The 25,444-nt window shown below is 58.3% G+C and overlaps 1 protein-coding gene across 2 annotated transcripts in view; it reads right to left on the reverse strand.

Moving 5' to 3' along the window:
• Positions 1-25,444, reverse strand: part of LOC117652614 — an 88,542-nt gene that overhangs the window by 36,132 nt on the left and 26,966 nt on the right. For both annotated transcript variants that reach the window (XR_004588175.1, XM_034397660.1), the window contains exon 2: positions 9,158-9,287. Coding sequence is in view for 1 of the 2 variants with exons in the window: in XM_034397660.1 (XP_034253551.1) it covers positions 9,158-9,287 (130 nt within the window). In the remaining variant the exon portion in view is untranslated. The remainder of the gene's footprint in view (positions 1-9,157; positions 9,288-25,444) is intronic.

Consider the following 25,444-nt stretch of genomic DNA (forward strand, 5'->3'; position numbering starts at 1 on the left):
TGCAACTCCATTTGGGGCCCTCGTCGCTTACACCCCGGCGGCGATAACTGTCGCTGGTTCGAGTCCCAGCGGGGGCCCCGCAGTCCAGTCGGCCGAACCGTTGGCGAGCCCCACAAAAGCGACGTGCCAAAAGTGCAGAACGTCATTTCTTTCGGGCGCGAAATTCGGTATGCACCGAGGGTGCAGCGCCCTGCCGTTTGGCCGCGCGGCCCGCATGCAGAATCCTCGCAGAAAGCGCAGCAGAAAAAGAGCAGCAACAGATGAATATGCACTCGCAACTTAATGCCTCGTTTGTAATGCAAGGACTGTTCACCTCGCCGGCCCCCTTTCGCCTTCTCGTCGTTTGCATGTGAATGTGAATCTGTGCGACGCTCACTCGCGCCATCGCCAATTTGGAGCGAAGAAATCGCCCGGCCTGGGCCTGCCAGCAGTCAAGCGGGAGGGCTCTCGGGAGCGGCCGGCCCAAATCCGCCCAGAGTCCGAGTCAGGAGTCCCCAACAGCCCAGCCACCCCTGGGAGGTGGGCAGCCCGTCGACCCGGGCATCAATCTGAATAAAAATAGAAGGGAGGGGGTTTGACGGACCGGCTTGCGCTGGGCTAGGCGAGGCCACTTCCTCTTCGATGGCGGTCGAATTAATTCCCCATTTAGTGGAGGGGCTCACCGCGGCTTAGCAGTGCCGGGGCTGAGCCGCTCGACTCGCTACTGGTCTTTGGCGTCGCGCCGCTCTTTTCTCCGAGGCGTCGCTTTGGACGGACCAAAGGGGCGGGCGGCCGGGACGCTCGGAGGCTGTGGGGCTGAGAAGCGAGGGCTTCGTCCGATCGTTCGTTAACGTCCGCGGGTACATAACACCAAGCTTAGCCTCGGTGCTTGAGGGGGTGGTCTTGTTTATTCACCAGGCCAGGCCAGAGGTTCCTGTGGGACCTCGGCTTGGATCTGTCTCTCTCGCACCCGCAGGGGCACCCGCAGGGGCACCCGCAGGGGCGCGAGTGAGACAGAACGACGGGAGCTACGCTCTTGCCGTGCGTGGGTACGAATGGGTAAGCTGTCCCTCTGCCTGTGCATTTTTAAAACGGTCCGGAGGTGACTTTCCGGTGGAGGTACTCTTATCAGCTCGGCGGTGATAGAAGTCAACCTTTACTGAGTGTTTTTGTCGCTGCGCTATAAATTGGGTTAGTGCCGCACCCCGGCTAGCGCGGCTCCAGCGCGGCTCCAGCCCCGCGTCGCTAATACCGCCAAGTTTCATAATCCGGCCGTTTTGGGGCGGCGCGCGGTCCGCACAGCAAATCCCTTTCAAATAACCCACAGGGCCGAGCCGAGTCGAGACGAGGCTTGTTAAAATGTTGCGCGAATAAGCTGCTTCGGAGGTGAACGCGATCGGAAGTTTGTGTTTCCCCCTCCATTGAGCCAGTGAGCACACAAACAAAGTGGACCAAAAAAAAAGGCTCGGTTCGGCGGATTCGAACCCACGGCCCGCGTGCGGTTTCCAAGGTCACGCTTTTTCAGCAGCCCCACCCGCTTCACATGCTCCCACAAACACCGTTTCTTGAACCAATTTGATAATTGCAACAGCAATGTAAGTAAATAAAATTGTTCTGAATATCTTGTCTTAACAAAAGGCCTTTTTGGGGTGTGATTCAATTGGATAACCCAGAAACCGCGAGAGGACGAGGCAGTGATCCGCCTTCCAGTGACGGAGCTGGTTCTCGTTGGAAAAAAAGGAGGGGTGGGGGCAAACCTGGGCAAACAGTAGTCCCGCCGACGAAACAATGCAACTTTTGGAGCGAAACAGTTACAGAGTGCTCCAGGCACTTTCCCTGGGGCTGCATTTTACCCCGGCCCGGCCCGGCTGGGAACGCGCGCTCGGCTCGAAAAAAGAAGCTCCGCTTGTTGATTATTGGACAAGGCCGTTGTTCTGTCTCAGATTCGTTTCTCCCTTTCCGAAACTTCGTCTTTGTGTCAAGGTCTTGAGAAACGCCCACTTTGCTGCACACACACACAGAGAGAGAGAGAGAGAGAGAGAGAGAGAGAGAGAGAGAGAGCGTGTCTGCGGCCCACGCTAAGCACGCCGCCGCGACGCTCCCCGTCACCGCTTTGACATCTCACTTACGCTAATAAAACATGTTGGCGGGGAACTTGTACACGCGCCGGATCACGGAGAATATTATAAGGGCCGAGCGGCAGCAGAGGCAGTGGTGGTGGTGGAGGAGGTGGTGGTGGTTGTAAGCGTGGTGAGTGCTCGCCTGCCTCGAGGTTCTTATTATATTCATTTCAAATTATCCACCCAGTTCAGCCGTCCACGAGCAGCTACGCACACACAGACACACACACAGACAGCCACCAGCCATGCGCGCACATTGTATCATCGAACGGGCTGGTTGAAAAAGACACCTGAGGGGATGGCTGGGCAAACTGGAGTTACACTTACACGCTGGGCGTGCGCACACAGACTTTATCCATCACTTGTTATACTCTCTGATTTGGCGTTTTTTTGTCGTCGCGATTTTCACCACGGCCGCAACCACGTAGACGGACAGACGAGCAGACAGACATACGAGCAGACAGACAGACAGCGGCACTCCGCGACGTCAGGGCGGTGCGGGCCACAAATGAATACAGACGAGGATCGGTTTCGGAACACGACGGACAGAGAGAGAGAGAGAGAGAGAGAGAGAGAGAGAGAGAGAGAGAGAGAGAGAGAGAGAGAGAGAGAGAGAGAGAGAGAGACAGACGGACGCAACAATCTCGCGCCACCTGCACACGCGGCATGCGTTTGTCCTTCTCCATCTTCTTCTTCTTCTTCTTCTCGCCCGGTAAAAAGTGCAGTCGCGACCCGGGTGGTGGGCCTGGCCGGGCCCCATGCAGTCCCCGGCCCAGCGGGTGATTGCAGCTCGTTAATCGGGAGCCCGTTAGTTACGTGTGTATGTGTGCGTGTGTGTGTGAGCGCGTACAACGCCAAGGCGCCGCGGTGCTGTCAAACCTCCCGGATCCAATCCCGCACAGAGAGCGCGCGCCGCGCGCCAGGGAGGTATAGGTGCCCATGGTGCGGTGCCATGCCATGAGACTCAATGCGTGCCTCTGTTGCAGCCGGGGTTATAGGGCCCTGATGAACGAACACATTCCCGCGAGAAACGCCACACACACACACACACATACACACACACGCACACACAGCTCGTGTGCGGCGGGGCTGATTAGCGCCGGTACACACACTACTTTTGCTGGCATGCGCGCGGAGCACGCCAACGAGTGGGTCCCGGTGATGACACGGTCGTGAACCTCGCCGACGACGGCTGGCCGACGGCAAGCCAAGGGCGATGGGCCGCCGCCCTTTTCAAAATTCGAGCCGTCGCGCCGCTTTCGCGCTTTCGCAGTGGCGAGTCGGGCTTTAAAATGCGGCCGGTATGAGAAATTCCGCTGGGCCCTGCCGCCGCCGTTCCGCCGTTGGCGAGCACGTGCGGCTGCACACTGCTTGACTTGCGAGGCTCGACGTCGTCCGCCCCGTCCGCGCGGGCGTGGCCCCACCGAGTCGGGGCGCTCAGAGAGTCGTGCGACGAGCCGGCGGAGCAGGCCGTGCCGCAGGTAAACGTCCGCGGAGGGAATTTATTTCAGTTTTATGAAGTGAACCCAGGCCGCTCCCTTCTCTTCCCACCCGCTCCGGCGGACGATTGTTGGCTCTCGCGAGCGAATATTGGCAGCCGGCATCCAGCTTTTGTGGCGCGCTGCTCCTCTGCTCAACTTATTGGCCCGGCCCGCGCCGAGCTTTGCATGTGCTTATTGCGCCGCCGGATGTCGTGTCGCCATTGTTGTCGCTTCGGCCGCGCCCCGAAAAAATGTGACACGGGGCGGCGAGTCACGCGGGTGGCAAGCCCAATGCGCGCCCGCGGCACTCCAAGTGCAAATTTGCTTCCGGAGCTGTTCGCCTGGATGTTCATACAGCATCATCATCATCATCATCATCATCATCATCATCATCATCATCACCATCATCATCATCATCATCATCATCATCCATCATCATCACCTTCACCATCATCGTTCATTTATTTTTGGAAACTTTTCAAACTCATTGACAGCCAGAAAATAGCGAGCATTAGGACACGTACGCAATCTGACAGCACGAAAAAGGCCAATAATTTCGGGTGGCGAAAAAGGGTTAAGTAACACGTTCTTCGTTCGGTCGCCCTTGTGCGGATCGGCCGGTCACGACGCTCGGCGATGTGGAATTGCTTCATTTCAAACTTCACATAAATCGAAGCCTCGTTTGGACGGGGAGGTGCGAGAATAAGTTCTGGAAATGATTTCCACGGCCATCGTGTTTACGTTTGCCTTTATGAAGAGGGGGGGGGCGACGGCCCGACAAGAATGGCAGTCCCTATCCAGTGGCGATCCCATCCCATGGACATCAAAGGCAGCATAAAGGCAGCACAGCCCAGGAACAAATCAAAAATGACTGGGCTGCATTGGCGGGGCGTGCGCGCTGTTCCAACAATGCAGCACGGCTTTCCCCCCGGAAACAGACCCCTCGTCCGTCTCAATACAGGCAAGCCTTTACGAGTGCCTATTTCTAATTGCCACAATTATGAAAATAAGCAGACACAGACAAGCCCCGTCGCCTCCAACGGCCAGCGCGCCGCCGGCCCGCTCGCCCCTCCAAACCAATTCCATAATCAAAATTTATGGAAATTCATTTACGCATCTGACAGATTCGATTAGTGATCTGGCCGGGCAGCCCGGGGTGCCCAGTGCCCAGGGTGTCGGGCCAAGGAGAGCCGAGGCCGAGCCGGCCGAGGCGACCGCTCCACTCCCCCACTCTCTCTTTCTTTTTCTCATGTTGCGTCCTCTTGAGGCTCTGTTACTTTTTCACGCCCTTTCTGTAACGTTTCGCGCTGCTTTCTTGAACTGGCCGCCGTGTCGGTGGCGAGTCGGTGGGCGGGGAAGGACAGCTAATTGGGCTTGGCACAGTGTAGAGACATAGAGTCCCGGACGTCCTGCGGGGTCCCCCCAAGGGTCCCCCTCGCGACCCGTCAACACGCCGCCGGGCAGCCGGCAACCACCGGCAACGGCACTGCCACGGCCGGCCACGCCACTGCCATGTCGCCGGGATGTTCCCCGCCGACCCCGCGGCCTGCGCGACATCCTCCAAGACCCGCGCAAGTCCGCTGCGGCCGCACGGGAGCTACGCCACTGCTTCGAGCCCTTTTGCTGCCCGGTCAGCCCGGGATGCAGCGGACGGCGATGTCGCCCGCGCCACCTCTGGCGTCCTCACCTTGACCCCCCCCCCCCCCAACCAGACTTCCCGTTCCTCCCTGCCTTCGATACACGTCACCTGCACTGTACCGTAAGCCACCGAGCGTGTGCCGTGTAGTGAGGACCACTACACACACACACACCCACACACAGGCGCGCGCACACACACACAGAGGCGGTAGCGTCGAGCAAATCGCAGACAAGAGGGCGACCAACGCGAGTAGATAGAAATGACACGTCGATCCTCACCACACCGTGTTCAATAATGCAGCAAAATGTGAGTTTTTCGCGTTTCGCAGTGCATCGGTCGTCACGGTAAAAGGCGTGCGACGGCGAGCGCCGTGTTTGAGAGTGTTGTCGGCGGGGCCGGCGGGGCCGAACGGGGCGGGGGGCAGGCTCACCTCAGGCCGCTGACAAGCTCGTTAGCTCGCCAGTCCTCGCGGTAGGGGGCACACCGGGCTGCCACGGCGCATCCACGCAGCGCGGGGCAGCGCGGCCAGGCGCGGTGCACTACGGTAAACGGCCGCACACACACACACACGCACACACACACCTTATCAAACACGGCGGCAGTGTCCCCGAAGAAGACAAACGTGTATCGCCTGTTGAAATTGACGCGGGCCTACGTGCGGGCAGAGACAGGAAGCCGAAGCGACACGCGGGCGGACGGACGGACAGACAGACAGACAGACGGACGAGGACCTGATTTGGATGGAACGTGCCGAAGTGGTTGAGGCCATTCGCTGCGGATCGCGTACGCGACGCCAATCAGCGGCGGACGCCCCGCGGAGCCACGGCCTGCCGGCCTGCCGGGGCGGCGTGTGTTTTTTATCGACTTTTTGCGGCGACTTTTTAGGGCCGTTTTCACGGCAGGTGGTTTCACATTAACGTCCCGGAGGTGGCAGTGGCCGAGGGGCGCCGAGGGGCGCCGAGGGGCCGTCGGGTGGCAGCGCCTGTCACGCGGACCACGCCGACGAGCCCGTGACACCCACGCCGCGGCCCCTCACAGTGGGCCAGAAGACCGGCGGAGGCGGCCGAAATCGCAGACGCGTTTCGAGCTCCAGAGTCGCTGAATTGGACGCGAACCGAACGTGTGACCCCATCAATGACTTGCTCTCCGAACGAGGAATCCATTGGTGGGGTCACACGCTCAGTTCGAGTCCTGTCCAGCGACTCTGGAGCTCAAAACGCGTCCATAGAGTTTTGGCCGCCCCCACCGGTCGTCTGGCCCACTGTGAGTTGAGCCGATTTTCCCCGTTTGATTCCTCCCTGCGGCTCGGCCGTTGCAGGGCGGCCGTTGCATTCTGAGCGCTCGTTGCGCCTCGCTCTTGTTTGCCTTTTTGACAGTGTGCGTGGCGCCTTTCTCGTCATATGTTGACCCGCGCAACACAGGCCTGCTCATTAAAGCAGACGACGAGGCGAGGGAGGGCCGTCCTCCCCGCGCTGCAACGCGTCGCTCTGTCTCTCTCGCACCTCTGCAAGGCCCCATGTGTGCGAGAGAGACAGAGTGCTGCAGGAGCATGAAGGCGTCCCCAGAGGTCGGGCGTTCGTCCGGCCGGTCGGCGCGGACGGGGTGCATCGCAAGGCCTCTCTTCTGATTGGCGGGGTCCTTTGCCTCCGTGCTCTGCGGGGCTTGGTGGCAATCCAGTCCACCTGGCCGAGCGCCCGGACCACGGCTCCAGGACGCAGACCACGGCTTCAGCCTCCTCGTCTTCACAGCCGTGCTCGCCGAGGTCTTCCGAACTCTTTTCCCCACTTCGTCTCCTGCTTCCGTCACCGGCAGGCCCTCCCCCGGCGTCTGGGCGCGGCCGGCCAGACGGCCTGAACGTCGTTGCAAGATTTACTCAAAAGGCCGTCGGTTGTTACTGTCCCTCCGACCGCCGGGCTGTTTCCAAACCGGCGCCACTCTCTCGCTCTCCTACGACGCCCCATGGGTGCGAGAGAGAGCAGCGAGGCCGCTACACTGCGGGTCGCCAAAGCAAACAACGCCAAGGGAGACGCGACGCGACGCTCGCAGCGGCATTCACTGCCGGCGGTAATTTACGTCTCTGCGCGGACATTGTATGACACAGTCATACTGCGCGAGGAATACCGGTAGCGAGAAAAGCCACTCCACGCGTTCCTCGAAGTGGAAATCAATAAAACGGGACGCTACCTCATCTTATTTGACGTCACTTTTTCTGTTGGGGAAACTGCAAACGGGAATCGCAGTGTAGGCAACCCCCGCTGCGCCACTGCCCCTTTCCCGCTGCTCCACCAGAAACGCAGAGGCTTCCTCTGGGCAATCCGCACCCCTCCGGCCCTCCCCCCTCCACGGGCTGAGACTGGATTTAATTGTTGACACGAATCCCCCAGTGGCGTGGCGCGGCCGATCGGCGAGCATCGCCGTAACTGCACGTCCGGTCGCGCGTAGATACGGGTTTGTTTGGCGACGGCGGCGTGCTCCGAGAGGGGCTTGTGGTGGACGGGGATTCCTCGCTGCGAGCGGCGTAACTCTGCGGACGCTGAAAAAACGGACGCATCTGTGCGCGAAACCCCGGAGCTGTTACTCGGTTGTTGTGGCGGGCGTATCCACCACGCCGCCGCACTGCACCGCCTGCTCGTCGCTCTTGGTGGGGGCGTGGCGGGGCGGGGCGTGTTCCGTCTTTATCTAACGCTAAACTAATTTCGCCGGCGACACGGACACGGCCTTTGCCGCGGTCCACTCGGTCAAGCCGCCTTGTCGCGCAGCGCGCTGCACAGTGGGCCAGAAGACCAGAGGAGGCGGCCGAAAATCTAGACGCGTTTTGAGCTCCAGAGTCGCTAAATGGGACTCGAACCGAACGAGTGACCCCACCAATGGATTCCTCGTCCGGAGAGCAATCCATTGGTGGGGTCACACGCCCGGTTCGAGTCCCATTCAGCGACTCTGAAGCTCAAAACGCGTCTAGACTTTTGGCCGCCTCCACTGTATTCTGCCCCACTGTAGTAAAATAAGTGTCGAAACGCAACGTAAATACACTGACTATTTTTTTTGGCCCGGTAGCGGAGCGCCTAGACGATAGGCAGTGCGCTGGGCAGGGGTGCGGGCGTGTTGCCTACGCGCAAGGCGTCCCGCGCTGCCCGCCGCAGTCTAGCCTGACGTAGCCGAGGCGTAGCCGCCATCATGGTCGCCACGCTCCGCTGGCGCCCGTCCCGTCACGCCGCAGACACGCCCCCTCCCCTCCAGCGCCCCCCACTCCCCCTCCCCTCCCTGCTCTATGCAGCGCGGCAGCGCGTGGCCGCGTGGCCGGTGCACCGAGATAACTGCCAGTCGCCGCGGCCGGGGTGGACTCGTCTCCGGGAGGGGAGGGGGAGGGGAGGGGAGGGGGCTGCAGGTAAATCCAGCGTGTTTGATGGCAGGATCGTGACCTGGGGCCGCTACGCCCCGCTCCTTCCGCGAGGCCCTGGTCCTCTTCGGCGCCCCTCCCTGGGCCGGGCTTTGCAAAGCTCCGAGGCTGAACTTGTCACCCCGTCTCTCTCGCCCTCGCGGGGCGCTCCGAGGGGGTGCGAGAGAGACGGAGTCGGGCTCGGCCCGGCGGCCAAGTGGGTAGTAATCCACTTTGCGGGCCGCCCTCTCTTTTCTCCCTGGATGTGTCAGCTTCCGGGATTCGGGATGACGACGACGGCCTCTCTGGCGGCCCCGCAGCCTCGCGGTGGAGAAAGTCAACACACTGTGCACTGTTTCATTCATTAGTGGAGCGGGTTCGGTGCGCGGCCCGGCCGGGCCCTGGAATGCATTCCGAGTGCCGATCCGAGTGAGTACCTGGCGCCACTGCTTCTGTGAGGGCTCTCTGCTCTATCGCGCGGCGCGCCCGGCCGGGCTGCATGAGGATGTTGGACCGTGCCCGGCTGCCCGGCCTGCCCGGCCCATTCGTTTCGGAGGCTGACCTGCACCTGGAGAGGCGTGGCGGCTGCGGCGCGGCCCTGCGCGATGGATTGATCAGAGGGCCCATCCATACTGCGAACGAATGGAACGCCCGACGTGCGTCGGTCACCCGGGCCGCAGTGCGTTCCCACACTGCAAAGAAGAAAAAAAACTTTCAAAAAACTGAAAAAAAACTAAAATAAACCTGAAAAAAATTGTAACAAAACATGCAGAGCTGAATAAGTAACTCCAGCACTACACATTAAACTTTCGTATCGCCATCTCCTATCGGCCTCTGCGCTGCTGGGTCCTCCTGGATCGGCCCCCGAGGACCACTGCTGTAAATAATTCCGAAACAAAGCATAAATCCTTGCGGGGGTGTCGCCTTTGACCGGGACGCACTACTGACCCCGAGCCGGGCCGAGGCGGTGCTGGGGGTTGGCGCCGTGCCCGCACCTTGGTCACGGTCTTGGCCAGGGAGCGCGCGGCCCTGCACAAGTTTGGCGCCCCACCCCGCCGCCGCGCCCGCCGTGCCCGCCATGCAGATCCAGGGCGGGAAGCCGGCCGCCCAATTCTGCCTGGATAAAGGAGAAACTTGAATGAGGAATCGCTCTTCTTGGGCCGTGCCATTGACAGAGTCGGTATTAATGCGGACCCAGGGCGGCCCAGTCACAGCGCCGCAGCCGGTGTAGCGTGTCACCTGCACTGTCACTTGCAGCTGCAGGGTCCGGCCGCTGCGTGCTGGCGTGCGCTGGACACGGCGAGGGAACGTCCCTAAATAATCCAGCACGTCAGGGGCGGCCGGTGCGGCGTGCACAAGGCGGGCGGCCGCCCAAGCTGTCCGTCTGGCACGATTCACTGGCGGAGCGTTCCAGCTCCACGGACTACCACACCGCCCGAACCGCTGGCGGGGAGGACTCCGTGCTGTAGAGCCGCAGGGAAAATCAGCGCAGTTTGGAAAAAGTGAAAAAAGCGAACGCATTTTTGGGGTGCAGTAAGTCCTCCAGGACGACAAAAGGCCCCTCCTGGAGGACGCAGGGCTCCACGCGACACGCGCGGCAGCCGATTCCCTCCAGGCTCCGCTCCAGACTTTGCTCCAGACGCCCTAGTCCCCAGCAACTCGATGCGAAGGTACCCTGCCGTGCCCCCCCCCCTCGCCGCCTTGCCAGCGGTTGCGTGTGACTCAGGTAACACATCAGGACGTCCCTGGATGGGGCCTAGCTAACGAGGTGTGTGATAAGCCCCCCCCCCTCCCCCAGACAGGAGCACCTTTTATTCCCCCACCCCGCGCACCTTTCCTCAATTCCCAGGCCCCTCCAGTCCCCCCGGGCAAGAGTTTGAACCCACGGGCGCCGTCGTCGGCTCACTCTATTCAGCAGTAAGAGCGATAGAGACAGCAAGTCGGGGTGCGCGCTATAAATAACGACATTTCTCTCACTACTGCGCTTTTATCGTGTAATTTACGGTGGAGGGGCGTCCGTTTTGGCAGTGTGACTGGCGCTCGTCAATGAGTCATCCCGTTGGTCAGAAGGCGGTGGAGGCGAAGCACAGCACAGTGGTTTAAAATGCGATTTTCGGGGGAATAAGTCCTAGCAAGCGTCCCGTGCGACCAAATGCTACCAGAATTGAACTGAATCATCTGTAGGCAATAGGCAAAGACCAGTTCAAAGGAAAGTGGTCCGATAAAAATTGGATTTAAAATGCTAAAAATGGAAAAAGCAAATAAGAAGAAAAATGACGAATATTGAAAAAGTGCAAAACTAAAAAATGCTCAAAATACTTAGTTTAAACTTCTAACCCATTAAACCATTTTGTTACTAAGCAAAACAAAATATTTGAACAGAAAAACAATTGCACTGATGTTTTTTTCCATTTTGAATGGTGTCCACCAGAAGCGATTATCCCAAAACTAATCAATTGGCACGTTTTGGGTTGGTCCCCTTGCGTTCTTGTTGCGGACGAGTGCGGAAAAGTTATCATCGGGGCATCTTAATAACATGTAAGGAAGCGCCTCGCACCAATAACTCCGCCCCATCGGGCCCCATCGATGTCCGAAACTCCAAAAGTGTGTTTTTTAATGTGTTGAACGCATTTGTAGCAAAAACCCGCCACCGTGAGCCAAACCGCGAACGAAATGTTGCGCTGTGTGCTGCTTTCCTTTGATTAATGATGAAACGAAAAGAAAAACACGCCAACATACCAGTACCATCGCCCTCATTGGAAAAATAAGGGTAGGAAACATCTAAGAAAATTAGGTGAATTTGATCAAAATACAAAAGACTAAAATCAAACCCTTCCCAGTGGCTTCCAGCGTCATATAAAAATCTATAAACGTCATTTTATATTGTATTGGAGTATTATAGTTCGTTTCCACCCCCCAGAATGCCCCCTGCGACACTTTTGAAAAATCGATTTATTCCCCCTAAAAGAGGATTTTAAACCACTGTGCACAGGCGAAGCCAGCGGGTGTAGTCGGTGTGCAAGTTCCTAGGCCAGAGCCTGCACTGCAGGTCGTGCCCGGCCGAGCGCCTGGAGTACCAACAGCCGCGGGCCAGCACACTAACTCCCTCGCTCTGTCTCTCTCGCACCTCCGCGGGACGCCCCGCGAGCGCGAGAGGGCCAGACGGCGACTGCAACGCCCGCAACCCATCGTGGTCATTGTTGCAAGTCGAGGGAAAACAATTTGGCCGCGTCGTGTGGAACTCATCGCACAATCCCGCTGCATTTCTGCATTCGTTTCCTTCAGAATGGAACTCGGGTCGATGGGTCCGATGGAAACATTACAATGCCCCTTCGAACTGCTGTCCAACGTCACTGTTCACGCGGGAAAAAACAGTTATAAAAGTAAAATAATTGAGCTCTGCTCAAGGCAAGGCGCTCGACCTATGAAATTTAGAGTCACCCGCCAGAACATAAGAGGCTTCGAGTACTTCCGTCTTATAGGTGACACACCTAGGGTCCGAGTGTGTGTGGGTGTGGGAGTCCACTGTGTGTGTGTGTGTGTGTGTGTGTGTGTGTGTTTTGTGGTCAAGAAGTGGCTCGGTGAGGCCACCGCCCCTTTGCATTTCACGTCGGGACAGTGAGGCCTGCATGATCTTATTATAGATATCTATCAGCTGTAATCCACCCCCACCCCCTCGCCTGGGATGAATGGGCCACACACACACACACACACACACACTAACACGCCAGTCACGGCGTCTGGCCGTCGCCAGAACACGGTTCTATCTCCCGAGCATGATCTGATGCGTGTGCAACTTATGAGCATATTTTTCCCTAAGGAGGTAGTGCGCGGGCGAGAAGGCAAGGCAGCCCGGAGGAAACGGTACGGCACGGCCCGATAGTATCGTGTGTGTGTGTGTGAGTGCTCGCGCGTGTTTACACAAAATGTTTTCGTGGAATGGCGTGGAAATTAATGAATGGTTTGAGAAATGCTTTGGCCTGCGGCGCCTCGCAAGTTGCGCCTTAACCCGCCCCCTACACGTCGTGTCGAAAACCGCCGAATCACTTTCAGGAGTGGGCGTATCAGGGTCGGCCAGTCGGGGGCCTTTTAAAAGTTTTTTCTCTTGTTGTCTCTTCCTTAATTATTGGTGACACTGGAATCCAAGTGGGGCTCCGGCGGTGTCCCCCCGCGTCGCCAGTGTGCTGGCTCACAGTGTCGCGCGTCCCCCGGGGATTAAATTCAATGCGGGGAAACGCTCGCTTCGAGAAACGGAGCCGCGCTGCAGCCCGAAGGGAAGGGCCCCAACAGTAGCGGCCCCATGACTCACGGCCGCGACATAATTCAATTCTAATCAAGTCGACGTGAAAGGCCATTTTTTTCCGGCCTCCCATTGCGGCCGCCTTCGGTTATGGCGAGTGCGGACTGACTGTCCCAAAAGTGGCCAAGTGGCTGCGGTCCTACCGGCGGTACCTGCAGCCAGGTAATGCTGGCCGGACACTCATACTCCCTAAATACCAACACGCAGCCACAAGGCAGCCACTTACGCCCGGTGTGCAGGGAGAGGAGGGGTGAGGGACCCACGGACCCCGCCATCACTGGCTGCCAGGCAGGGCCGGCAGGGCGCATGCAAGAACAGGCACGTTTACTTTTTAGAAATAAGAAGCAGTCTCGGCGGGCACGGCCGGCACCCTGAGGGCTTTCAGGGAGGCGATGGCCCGCGCCGGGCAAGCTCCGTCCTCTTTCCCCGTTTCGGGAGGAAAAAAAATCAGAGCTGTTATAATAGCGAGCTAATGGACGAGACTACGGCCTCTCAAGGAATAAAACTAGAAGCGTCGTGTTTCTCAACTACTGTTCTTTTACGGAACGGTCGCCTCGGTGAAGCAGTGCGCCGGGCGCAATTACAAAGTGTCTTCGTTTTGCGTTTCAGTGGTGGCGCCAAAAGAGAGACATCCAGACGCGTTTTGAGCTACAGACAACTTTAGACAGGACGAACCCATTCGTCCTGTTTTAAGGACTCTGGCGCTCAAAACGCGTGTAGAGTTTTGGCCGCCTCCACCGGCTTTCTGGCCCACTGTGCGAGACTCTCCACCTGGAGTGTACTCGTGGGACACTGGCGGTGCACCGGAAGGGGAAGGACCGAGGCAGATAAGCGCCCTGGTTCCAGCGCGTCCAGCATCGAAGTTCAATAACATGACATCCACGGCTGCCGGACTGCTGGACCGGACCGACGGACGGAGGCAGCGGGACAGGTCGCCTTGTTATCCAGGGATCCTTCTGGACCCCTTTTTGGACCTGGATCGCTGGATCCAGCGCAGTAGCAGCGGCCTGATTGGGGCGCAGACAACAGTTTGAGGGTTTTACTGCCCTATACTTTGGATAGCAGTGTCCGCCTGGAAATGTGTCCAGGAGCCGGCCGGCTGTTACGTACGCTCTGTACTCCGGGACCTGCTGGCCCGCTGCACTAATGCACCTCATTCTTGACGCCTTCCTGCAGACTGATTCCGAGTCGTGTCGTCGCTCTGTCTCTCTCGCGTCCACGGCGTGCCGTAGGGGCGTGAGAGACAGCGTCGAAGTGACTCTTGGCCCGGCAGGTCCCGGAGTGCACCACCGTGAATGGGGCTCCGTCTTTGAACGAGGAAAGTGATGTGGAAAGGGGGCGGCCGTCGGTGGCGCTGCTTATGGTTTTCAGATTCAGGAAAAAATTGCAACAAAAATGCAAATAAGCTGGTTCTTGGACAGTAAAATGTTCTAAATTTCTTCATTTGATGTTTGGTGAACCGTCCGCCCGCGGTGATCCATCTCCGAGGCGTCGCGAATCCGGCAGCCGCGACGGACCGGCGGTGCAGCGGCTGAGGTGTCACTGCGGCCACTCCCGTCCTGCTTGTCGGTTGTCTGAATAATCGATGCTAATCGACCGCGTCACCGATTGATCGATCTGCCGATCTCGAAACGATATGCAGATCGAGAGGTATCGACGGCACGAGTGTTTGCGCGTCGGGGTGTGCCCGTTGGGCGTGCCGGAGCGACGCAAAGCGACCGAGAGCGGTCCCTGCGGCGCCATTCAGAGTTGCGTCTCTCTCGCACGTATGGAGGGTCCTAGGTGTGCGAGAGAGACGGAGCACTGCTCAGTCTGCGGCGGCGCGCGCCGCTCTCGTCCCGTCGGAATGCGCACTGACTTAAGGCGGGTTCACGAGTCGCTTGCGGCGAGCTGCTCTGCGTTGCGGTGACCTGCGACGCGCTGGCGCTCCGCATCAAGCGCGTGGGCGCAGGCGGTGCCGTTCAGGAGTTCCTTGCGCGCATAGGTCGCTGCGTTGCGGTGACGAGCCCTGCGTTGATTTTCAAACACGTTTGATATTCTCCGCAAGCACGTCGCCGTAACGCAAGGACAGGAGTAGTGGGGGATGCTGCCGCTGGCTGCCGGGCGACGCGGGACTGCGCGGGCCAGCGCGGGCCGGCCTGCGAGTGGGGGTGGGGGTAGGGATTCTACAGGGTGGGGGAGGTTGTGTCGCCGAGCCGTGCCTAGCCGCGCCTAGCGTTTCCGCAGCTCTGTCTCCGCAACGCAAAGAAACTCGTGTGCAGGCACGAATTCCGAGCACCTTGCCGTAGCGCAGAGCAGCTCACCGTAACGCAGAGCAGCTCGCCGCAAGCGACTCGTGAACCCGCCTTTACGCCGCCCTACGCCCCGCGGACGAACGGACTGAGTGAGAGAGCAAATAGTTATTCTCGTTTTTGTTGTTGCGGGCCCGAAGGCCTGAATGGGCGAGCGATCCGGCCAAATGGGGAGCAAAGTGAGGGCACTGCCTGGCACTGCCAGAAACAACTGCCAACAAAACGAAACCAAATTGGACACAGCGAAAACCAACACCCGAAAGAAGCCAGTAGGCTGCGTTCTTAGAGGTCACAACCACTGACATTACCGCGTACGTATCAATACAAAATGGAACACAATCACTGTGGTTCGAATCATCGCGTAAGACTGCCACATTAATTTTTAGGCACGAAGTAGCCTTATAGTATACCCAGGACTCAGCCGGCTCGAGATTTGATTTGTGTGGCCCTTTATGCATTTCGGAAGTTTTCTATACGATTTTAATGAGATTTTGCAGACTAGTAGAACTTTGAACGCTGATTCTGATGTTGAAATCTGGTCAAAAATTTGGTGGCCAATTTTGAGAAATTTGCTGTCAAAATCGCCGTTTCCATGGCAAAACTCGACTCGTCAAAGGAAAAAAAAGGGAGTGGGGGGAGCCGAGCCGGGGCGGACCAATAGCGGAGCTTCTTTTTGGGTCTGTACAGCTTACTCCAAAAGCTGAAAAAGCAACGTTCGAAATGAAAAATTTCTTTGACTGCAGGTAGACAAGATGCAACAATAGAATTGGTGCCGGTTCGAACGCAGTTTTTCGGGTAGAACTATCCAATAATACTTCTTGATTGGAGTGTTTTTGGACATGCGCAGTGTTGTTGTTGTGATTCAGTTAGCACTAGGACCACTTCGCTCCACCTCGCGACTTGCAGTGCTCATGTTCCTCGAACAAGACTCACCCGCGTTTCGAAACCATCCCTCCCGAGTTTATGAAGTTTGTCAAACCAACCGTCGTGGTGTTGATACGTTGTAAGGGAGAACTATTACACAGAATTGAAGAAAACATGACTAGAGAACCATAGCCTTTTGAAACAAGCCAAACAATTCAACGTCCACAACAATGGAGGGGCAGTTTTAATGCGCGACTGCTGGCGCTTTCAGCTTCGCGATTTTCGCAAGGGCGCAGACGCCGAGAAAATAGTTGCCAACCCGAGAAAATTAATTTACTGACTTCTTTCTGCTAAGAACATTTTAACCATGATGGACTTCAAAGATGTTCCATTGTCAGAACACTGCGGAATACATTAGCATTGGAATTTTTTGAATTTACCAGCATTTTGATTTCTATTTATTGTCAAGTTTAAATTTCGACGGATGGCACATCGACCACATTGGTACCACTGCCATTGGTAGTCCCCTGAGCCACAACTTCACAACACCACTTCTTTTCTTTCTCCACACTCTTACACAATAATCAAATTGACTTCGTGACTCCTAGGATTTCTTGAAATCGTATTTTTTTTCCCTCGCTAAACTTTTTCTTTTATTACAAGTATTAGAGGGCAGCAACTCCCCTTCATTTTGAGGGGCCGGTCTGCGCATGCGCGCAGCACGATCAAGGAAATGCAAAGTTTCTGAGAAGCCGGCCGCACCTGCACTGCACAATACATCGTTAGCCCGCCAAAGAGCAAACTAGTTTTCAAATCGGTTGTAAAATTCAATTAGGCCTGTTTAGAGCAGCGAGGCGGGCAGCTCCCTGTTGTTTAGGCCATTTGTTTGCCGGTGCGCGCTACAGTTTTTACGCGGCTTTTAACGTTTCCGCGAGAGCGATTCAACAGAACATGAGCCAGCAGTCAACCGGTAGCCGCGGGGAACGTTTATCGAGAGGCGCGGAAAATATTTCGGATATCGGGAAGCTTTTGTCGACAGTTTGCGGATTAAAAAGTCCCGTCAGAGTTGGCGGAGGTTTCTCTGGCAGTCCGCCTCGTCGCTGGCACTGTGCAAACTCGCTCCGCCTGAATGAACTTCCTCAGATTCCTCTCTGCACCCGGTTCCCGGTTGTTCCCGGTTTCTCACGCAAGCGTGCTTGCAGGGGTACGAAACAATAATTGACCGTTTGGCCGTCCGGCCCGTCTCGTCGCCCCGCCCGTCCCTGTCCATAGGCATTCCGTATTCAAATAAGGGGGCAGTCTGCATGCCCCGCACCGCCCTGGATACGGGGTGTCCCAGGACACAGCTAAAACAACGACCAAATATTTTATTTTAGTTAACTTGCAAATTTAAAACTTTGTGAAACTGATTGTGGCTGCGGAGTTGTCAAATACCTGCAGATTTCCCCGTACCTTGGCCGTCTTCCATGGATGCCTGGTTGCTTGTCACGGTGTCCAATCAAGGGAAGAGTGCCTGCTGCAACCCTTCCCGCTTGTCCCCTTTCCTCGAGGGCGCAGCGCAGGGCTGTGCGACGCCCTTCTAATTCGCGGGCTGCTAAGCCAGCAATAAGCACCTCGCTCATTTTTAATCCGGCCCTATGAATATCATACGAGGCAGGGCTCTTTAGTCCCCCACGTGTGTGATTGTGTGTTTGTGTGTGTAGGTGGGCAGGGACAGTTTGCCCAGGGCACGGGGTGCGCTCTTTGGACTTTGTGGGAGTGGCCGTCTGAGTGGGTGTGTGTCGCGTCGCGCGTGCTGTGGGGTAAACCACCTTCCATTTTGCGGCGCAAACATTCAAACCAGCAAAAAATAAGCCAAGGAAAAATGTGGAAAGGACACGGGGGAAAAGCATTTGTCCTTCGAACCATGTGTCCTGTGATATCTACAAACGTTTTTCCACCTTCTTGAGCTGCTGTGTTCACCTTCTGCTAAAACTTCCAAATTAGCATGTTGTGCTCCAACTCCCGGCCGCTCCACCCCGGCGCATCTCCATACGTCTCATCTACATTACAAGATTTCCTCACTTCGCATATAATTTTGGCGGCGTTTTTTATCACGGCACTCCCGCCGCGATGCCTGTCGTCACTCGCTGCCCAAGGAGTGAGTCTGTGCGATGGTACCGGCGGAGCACTCCCTCGCCGATCAAAAAGCAGACGAAGCAATTAAGCGCGGAGACGGGGCGGGTGGGCGTGCACTTTTACATTGCCGCGGGAATCGCTCAGGCAGGCATCAGGCAGGCATCAGGCGAGCGTCAGGGAAAGACAGCGGCCGTCTGCTTATTTGCCTTTCCTCTTCTTTTTTATTTCCTCTTCATTCATTCCCCTCCATTTCTCCCCCTGACCCTTATTAGTCGGCTCGAGTGGAAAGGTAAACATCTGCGAAATTAACTCAAGACTGACGTGGATTGGCGACACCTCGTCAGTCCGTCCATCAAGGCGTGCCTCACTTCCGTACCGCATTAGCGCATCTCCCTCATGTTCTTGCTGTTTTTCCTCGTGGCGTGGGAGGAATTCAGCGAAGAAAGAACAACCCACCTTTGTTTTTGTTTAGTTTTATAACGGTATTCCTTACCATAATTGAATTATAATACCGTTTCTTGAAAAATTTGTCGGAGGAAGGCAGTCTCTTTGCAGGTTACTTACCTTTACTCCTCGTCCGTCTTAGCGGCGCCATCCGACATGAATCAATTATTAATGACTGAATTTCCGACCGGGCTTTTGGGCGGGGTGGAATAAGGGTACACGGGGAGGTAGCGGCTCCGAACGTCCGGGGCACAGCACCTCTCACAGACACACACAGGCTTTGTCTATGCGATGGGTAATCGCTGGGCGGGTCCGGGGGGCGTACGTACGGATACGATGACGCGTACTTGGGGAATGTTTGGACCACCTCGATGTACGTTATCCTGCATCGGCGACCCGGCCGCCCCTCGCCGCCACGCCCCTTCCGCCGGGCCCTGCCTCGAGAATGAATGAATGAATCAATAGCCGTCTTGGCAGTGTAGACGTTGAATGCAAACACGGCGAATGATTCACTGTCATCGCGGTGCCAATCTCGTTGCGACACTGTGCGACACGGCGCGCCGCGATGAATGGCTTGGACTTATCGACGTTCGGACAAGGTACAAAATGGGCAAAGTTATTGGCGGCCGTGCCCGCCGATCCTCTTTCCGGCAACGCGATTGGCCAGGCGTCCGTCCCGTGGTGTGTCAGTACCGACGCACACAAAGTTGCAGAAGACGTGCGGGACGAGCCCCCTTCGCCGGGGCGTGGTGTAAACGTGTCCAGACTGCCACACTCGCTTCAAGTTTGGCGGGAACGCGTACAGTACAGTGCTAGAAGACCTCGTTCTTGGTGAATTGGAGACTTTTGCGGAGTGTAAAGACTTGGAACGAATTTACCGTCGATGCCGAAGACAGCTGGGCTTGAATCAACAACAGGATGGTTCAACACGAGCCCTTGACCCAATTGAGATCAACGCTATCCTTGCACCGAAAACCACCTCATATCCTCCCAGCCCGAGATCCCCTGGGCGAGCTACCTCAGTGAAAGTGGCATCTGAGAGGGCACCACATCGGCCTACTCAAATCCAGGTATCCCGTCCGTGAGGTCGCAGTACGTTTCAAGAAAATGGAAATGTGCTCCAGGGACGCGGCCCCGGTGAATGACTGGACAAAAGTGTCGAAGTGGCATCGGTATCACCGATAAGCCATCGCGGGGTATCCATTCGTATCGACTGTCCGGTTACGGCTAATCCCTGCCGTGATCCGTGCCACGTAGAAAAAAAGAAGGATTAATGAAAAACGCTTGTCGCGTGGCGTGTTTCCCGGTTGTCACTAGCGTGATTGACAAAGTCCGTCTGTCTGTGTGTGTGAGTGTGTCGAGGACCGTGATTCCATTCCCACTGTGTGCACCGGAGGCTGGATCATCATCACATTCTTGCGGCAGCAGCGAGTCGGGATGACCCTGACAGTGACCGAGGCGGGCCGAGCGAGCGCGCTGCCTTTGTGCAGTCACTGGGTGCCCTGTGGGACCCCTCGGTGCCCCCCGGGACCCCCACTGCCTCTGGGATCAGTCTGGGATCCCTGGCCCGTGCGGTGTGCTTGTGGCTTCCAGCGCGCTCATGCCGTGTCACCCGCACCGCGGCCCCATGACCCTCCATGACCCGGCTGCTTCTGGCTGGTGCGTTATGAGCAGGGCCGCTGTGCGGCCGCTATGGGAATCCACTGATCCCCGACTTTTTCATGATTTCGTTCCAGTTTCCCAGGGAAGAATGAATGAATGAATGAAGGGGCACGGGAGCACGCTCGCCCGGTATCGGTAGGCCTCGCCCGACCGGCTCATGCGGGCGTAATTTCCGTACTCCCTCCCGCCGCCGGCCGGCCGGTCAGACGCAGCGTGCGTCAGGCAGCCGGAGGAGAACTCCGGCGGCGAGGCCGGAGTCACCGTCCGCGGGGAACGTGCGGGCCGAGGCCTGGGGGCTCCGGGCCGTGGCCGAGGCCGTGGCCGCGCCGTGCGCTGACCACCGCAGGAGAGCGATTATCGTCATTACTGGAGCTGGTTCGAGCCCCGCGCGGGGCGGCGCGGGGCCCACCGGCCGGCCGCAGAGCAAATACGGCGGGAACAGAGCCCCGGCCGGCGGGCGCCGCAGTACCCACGCATCACCGCGGCCGGGCCGGCGCGGATACGAGAAGACCGGCCAATCAAAATGGCGCGCGGGGCAGCCATTGTAGTCGGGCGGCGGGGCTCGCGGCTCGCGCTCAAGAAGACGTCGACGCCGGCCTGCCCGCGGCAGTCTGCCTCGGCCCCTCGGACACGGGGTTAGGGGGTCGCCGATCGCCGCAGGCGGACTCGGCACACGCCCTGGGCTCTGTGCTTCTTTCGAGAGGGTCGACAGAAATCGAGAAATCGAAGCCCTCTGACGGAGGCGGCTAGAGTAGGGGTTAAATGGACGCCCACACGGTGCTTCCCACGACGAGGTGGGTGGGTTCCGGCCGTTCCGGCTTAGTGGCGGATTACACGGTCTCAAAGGCAGCAGCCCTCGTTGCAACATGTGTTTCCTGCAACAATGATTTCAGCAACGACCTGGGCATCCATTAAAGCCGCCAGCAAAAACAGAAACGGTCGGGCCAACTACCTTTCTTTACCCACCTCTTCCGCTGCCGCCGCGAGGACCTCCACGTGCTGTGTGTGTGTGTATGTGTGTGTGAATCCATATTTGATGGCCTGCTGTTGCTGCTCCTGGAATCGCAAGGAAAACAGTGATTACATCCTTTGGGTCCCTGCAGCCCTTTGTTAAAGTGCCCCGCCGATTACCTACGCCTCTTCAAGTGTGCTGACTGGCGCTAAGTGGGGGGTGGGCGTGGTGGGGGTGGCCCGGCGCAACAGGTAATCGCCACCCCTTGCTGCCCCCTCCCCACACGGGCCGTGCTTCGCGCTCCGCGGCCGGCGCCAGTGGTTTTTCCTCGCCGCGGCGGAAACACCCCGCAAATTCGCAAATAATTTCTCCTCCACCTGTTTGCCGGATGGTGGCGAGTCTGTCGCCCCGACGACGGGCCTGGCGGTCGGTGCCGCCTGCCGCCCCCTCCACCTCGGCCTGTCCAGACCCATCTCGTTATCGCCTTCCCCCTCCAGCCGAATTATTTGAATACAGGCCCGCCGCCGGCGCGCGCTGTGTGAGTGTGCGTGTGTGAGTGCGTGTGTTGTAGGTATGGCTTCAAACCTAACCACTCATAACCGGTTCTGATTCTTCGACTCACGGAGGCCCCACAACGCCCCGCCACCCCCTGCCGGGGTCCTGGCTGGGTCCTGGCGGGGTCCTGGCGGGGTCCTGGCGGGGTCCTCGCGCCTCGCAAGGTAAAGGGGCGCAAGTGCAGTCTGTATCTGATCGGGTTGACGTGAATGGAGGCCGACGCCGGTTCGCCTCACACCCGCTGGCCGCAGGGCCCAGCAGTGCCCGGCAGGGCCCCACACTCGCTTATAGCTGCTGCCGATCGGTCCGTCGCGTCTAGCCTGCCCTAGTCTGGCCCCAGACGGCCCGACCGCTCGGTGGTCACTTCCAGACTGACGCCTTCACGGCGGACGGACCCTGCCACCGTGTTCCTGATTTCAACACCCAGACCTTCAAACTTGTCTTTTAATTCGTCCCTCACCCAACGTGAATTCCGTACGAAAATTAATCGACAGAGGCCGGGCGGCGTCCGCTGCGTGGCGTGGGGTACATCGGGCTGCCGGGGTTCGATGACATTGTCCGTCTCCTTCGCACTGCCGGCGGGGCCCGCGGGAGCAGTGTGCTTGGGATGCAAGCCGTTCGAGTATGATTCATGGAGTTGTGACAGCTTGACTGCATCGCTGAATGCGATCCCCCTCCGCCTCCCTCCAATCTCCGCGCGAAGGGCGAATCACTGGCGGGCAAGCGGGGCAAGCGCTTCAACAGATGATTTATCCGAACGCATTGTGTTAACCCGGTTAGACGGCCATAGACTGCCCATAGGCCTGCCATAGGCTCGCCATAGGCTGTGCGCAGATTAAAACAGACAAAAGAAAACAACTAGCGACAGTTTGGCGAAGGGCCTTTGAGGCAGGCAACCTCGCCAGCAGCGAGAAGGCCGCATTAATTATTTGTAAACTTTACTGCCGCCGCGGTGCGCGCTTCGCTTTCCCGCATCGGGAAGTCGACAGTGCGGCGTTTGTCAATACGAACGGTCGTCTCCCCCTTTTTAACAAGCAGCCTGGGCGGGCAGGGCGACCGAGGCGGGCCGAGGCGGGCCATGCACCGAGTCTTCAAATATTTGCCGGCTCCCTTTGCCTCGCCGGCCCCATAAAATGTCTTCCTCGGTGCTTACCGCCTTCGCCGTGCGTGTGTGCGACTTGTGTGTGTGTGTGCGAGCGGTAAAAGTGTATGCGCGGCTCCCTTTTTTCGTGCGGAACACTCATGGAACAGCTGGCATTATTAATTGAAATCGGCTGCCCGCTGAAAAGTCACCCGAGACAGTGAGGGAGGGAGTGAGTGAGTAGGCGGTCCACTCGCAAAATCGCAGACGGCCGAGCAAGAGCGCGGCAAGAGCCTTTCAAGCGTCGCCTTGCAGTGCAGGCCTTGCATAAGGCGTAAGTCGAGACGGCTCTGCACTGCAGAGAGGGCTCTGCGCGCTCCGCGGGACGGGCGACTTTTAGGGCGAGGCATCATTTATCATGAGGTTAGGCCGGGCGGGGCCGGCCCTCGGCCTGGCCGTATAGTTCGTCAATCACGATGGAGAGTTCGCCACGGCAGGCCTGCCGCGCCGGGGCCGCCAGCAAGGTGAGACAGTGAGACCCTAAAGGATACTCTTGCTACTTCGGGCCGATCGGGAGAAAAATCGGCGGTCAATGCGGCGGGACAGGCTTGATTGGCTGGTCGGGGGGAGGACCTAGCCTCTAGGGCGGCCGTCCGCATGGAAACCGGAAACCACAGCATCCTTCCAGTCAATCGTGGTCCAAGTTATCGCGTCTGCCCGCTGCAGCCTGCTGCCCTACTTCGCACCCACATTCTCATACGAACCGGCGGCGCGGCTCGATGAAAAATTCACGATGCGGAAGACGAATGCGCGGCGGGAGTGCGGGGTGGAGTCCTTGGGTTGGCTGCCCCGTGCGCCCTCTCTGAACAGCGCTAATCGCTGCCGTTCTGTTGGCAGTGTACGGGCGTCATGAGTGAGGCCCTCGCGGGGAGTTCGGCTCGTGATACTGCTTGATGGGCCGCAGGGCCGGCAGGGCCCGCTACCGCAAGGCGGCCGAATCAAACCCGCTAACAACATTATTAATTTCCGCCGAACAAACTGTCATCGCGCTTCGCGTGCTTCGCGCTCCGCTTGACGGACAGCTGACTGCGCGCGGCGCGGCCATCCGCGGGGAGATGGAATCAAGCCGAGTCCTGGAAACTTTTGCGGTTCCGTCCTGAAGGGGCCCCGCTAAATTGCACTCAATTTTCGGGAGAGCGCACGCACGGGCACGCAATATTGAAACTGACTGTCGTCGTCGTCGGCGGGCAGCTGCTGCATCACGATGTGCACGCGAGCACGCATATGGCCCGCATCGCGGCCCACAGTGTACGCACGCACGCACGCCGGCCGAACCCGGCGAGCGCTCATTCTCGATGCAATTTGAGACGCCGGCGCCGCGGCCGCCGCACAGTGGGCCAGAAGACCGGTGGAGGCGGCCAAAACTCTAGACGCGTTTTGGGCACCAGAGTCGCTAAATGGGACTCGAACCAAACGTGTGACCCCACCTATGGATTCCTCGTTCTGAGAGCAATCCATTGGTGGGGTCACAAGTTCGGTTCGAGGCCCATTAAGCGACTCTGGAGCTCAAAACGCGTCTAGAGTTTCGACCGCCTCCACCGGTCTTCTGGCCCACTGTGCGCGGCTAGGGACGGCTTCGATCACTCCACGCACCTCGGCGGCGGTGCAGTGCAGTGCCGCCAGGGTCGCCGCCGAGCCGTTTCGCGTCACGCAAGGAAGTCCTTTCGGCAGCGACTGTTTGTTGATTTTCCTGCTCCGCAAGCGCCCGGCGGGTAGGCAGTCGAGTCCACGCGGTGCAGCGGAGCACAGCGGGATGCCGAAGCCACAGGCGTCCCGTCTCTGGAGAGAGAGAGAGAGAGAGAGAGAGAGAGAGAGAGAGAGAGAGAGAGAGAGAGAGAGAGAGAGAGACGGCAAGACGGCGGGAAGTGGCGGGCTGAGCCCCTCGCTGGTCCACGGCTCCACGGCGCGTTAACGAGATCTCTGACTCACACGGGGTTTGCGGCTAACCGCACCCTGGCCCGCCCCGCCCCGCCGGGCCCCGCTCACATATGCAATCACAATGTGTCTAACCAACCGCAAGGCCGCGAGTATCAGAACACACATATGGATGGAGGTATGTGGAAGGCTGCATAATGCCATTGGCTTTTGAATCGCGGATGGGGCCGCGCCCCGAGCGGGGATCGAACATCGAACCGGCAGACTCGCGGACGAAGACCCCAAGGGTGGTTCACTCGACGCGCATTCGAGTTTTGAAAGAGCATCGAAAGGCTTTTCGGTCTCGACGCTCCGTTCTTACGCCGGCCGGAAGGCATAGGTCAGCCGGAGTTTACTCGACAAGGCTCGCCCGCGGCGACTCCGCCGACAGTGTACGCCCCCGCGGTACCGCGAAACGCGGCGAGGCACACGTGGAACACGTGGAACACCGAGATAACGAGAATAGCGTCATGCCAAGCAGCGAAAGCACACTCAGCCCACAATGTCCATTGATGCAAATCTTGAGTGATTGCTGGGAGCGGCTCGGCTGGGCTCGGCCCTTCTAGCCAATCCGCCCTCGGCCTGCTCGGCCACACCGGTCGGAGGTC

This window comes from Thrips palmi, unplaced genomic scaffold, assembly GCF_012932325.1.
Source record: "Thrips palmi isolate BJ-2018 unplaced genomic scaffold, TpBJ-2018v1 HiC_scaffold_7, whole genome shotgun sequence".
Classification (NCBI taxonomy): Eukaryota; Metazoa; Arthropoda; class Insecta; order Thysanoptera; family Thripidae; genus Thrips; species Thrips palmi.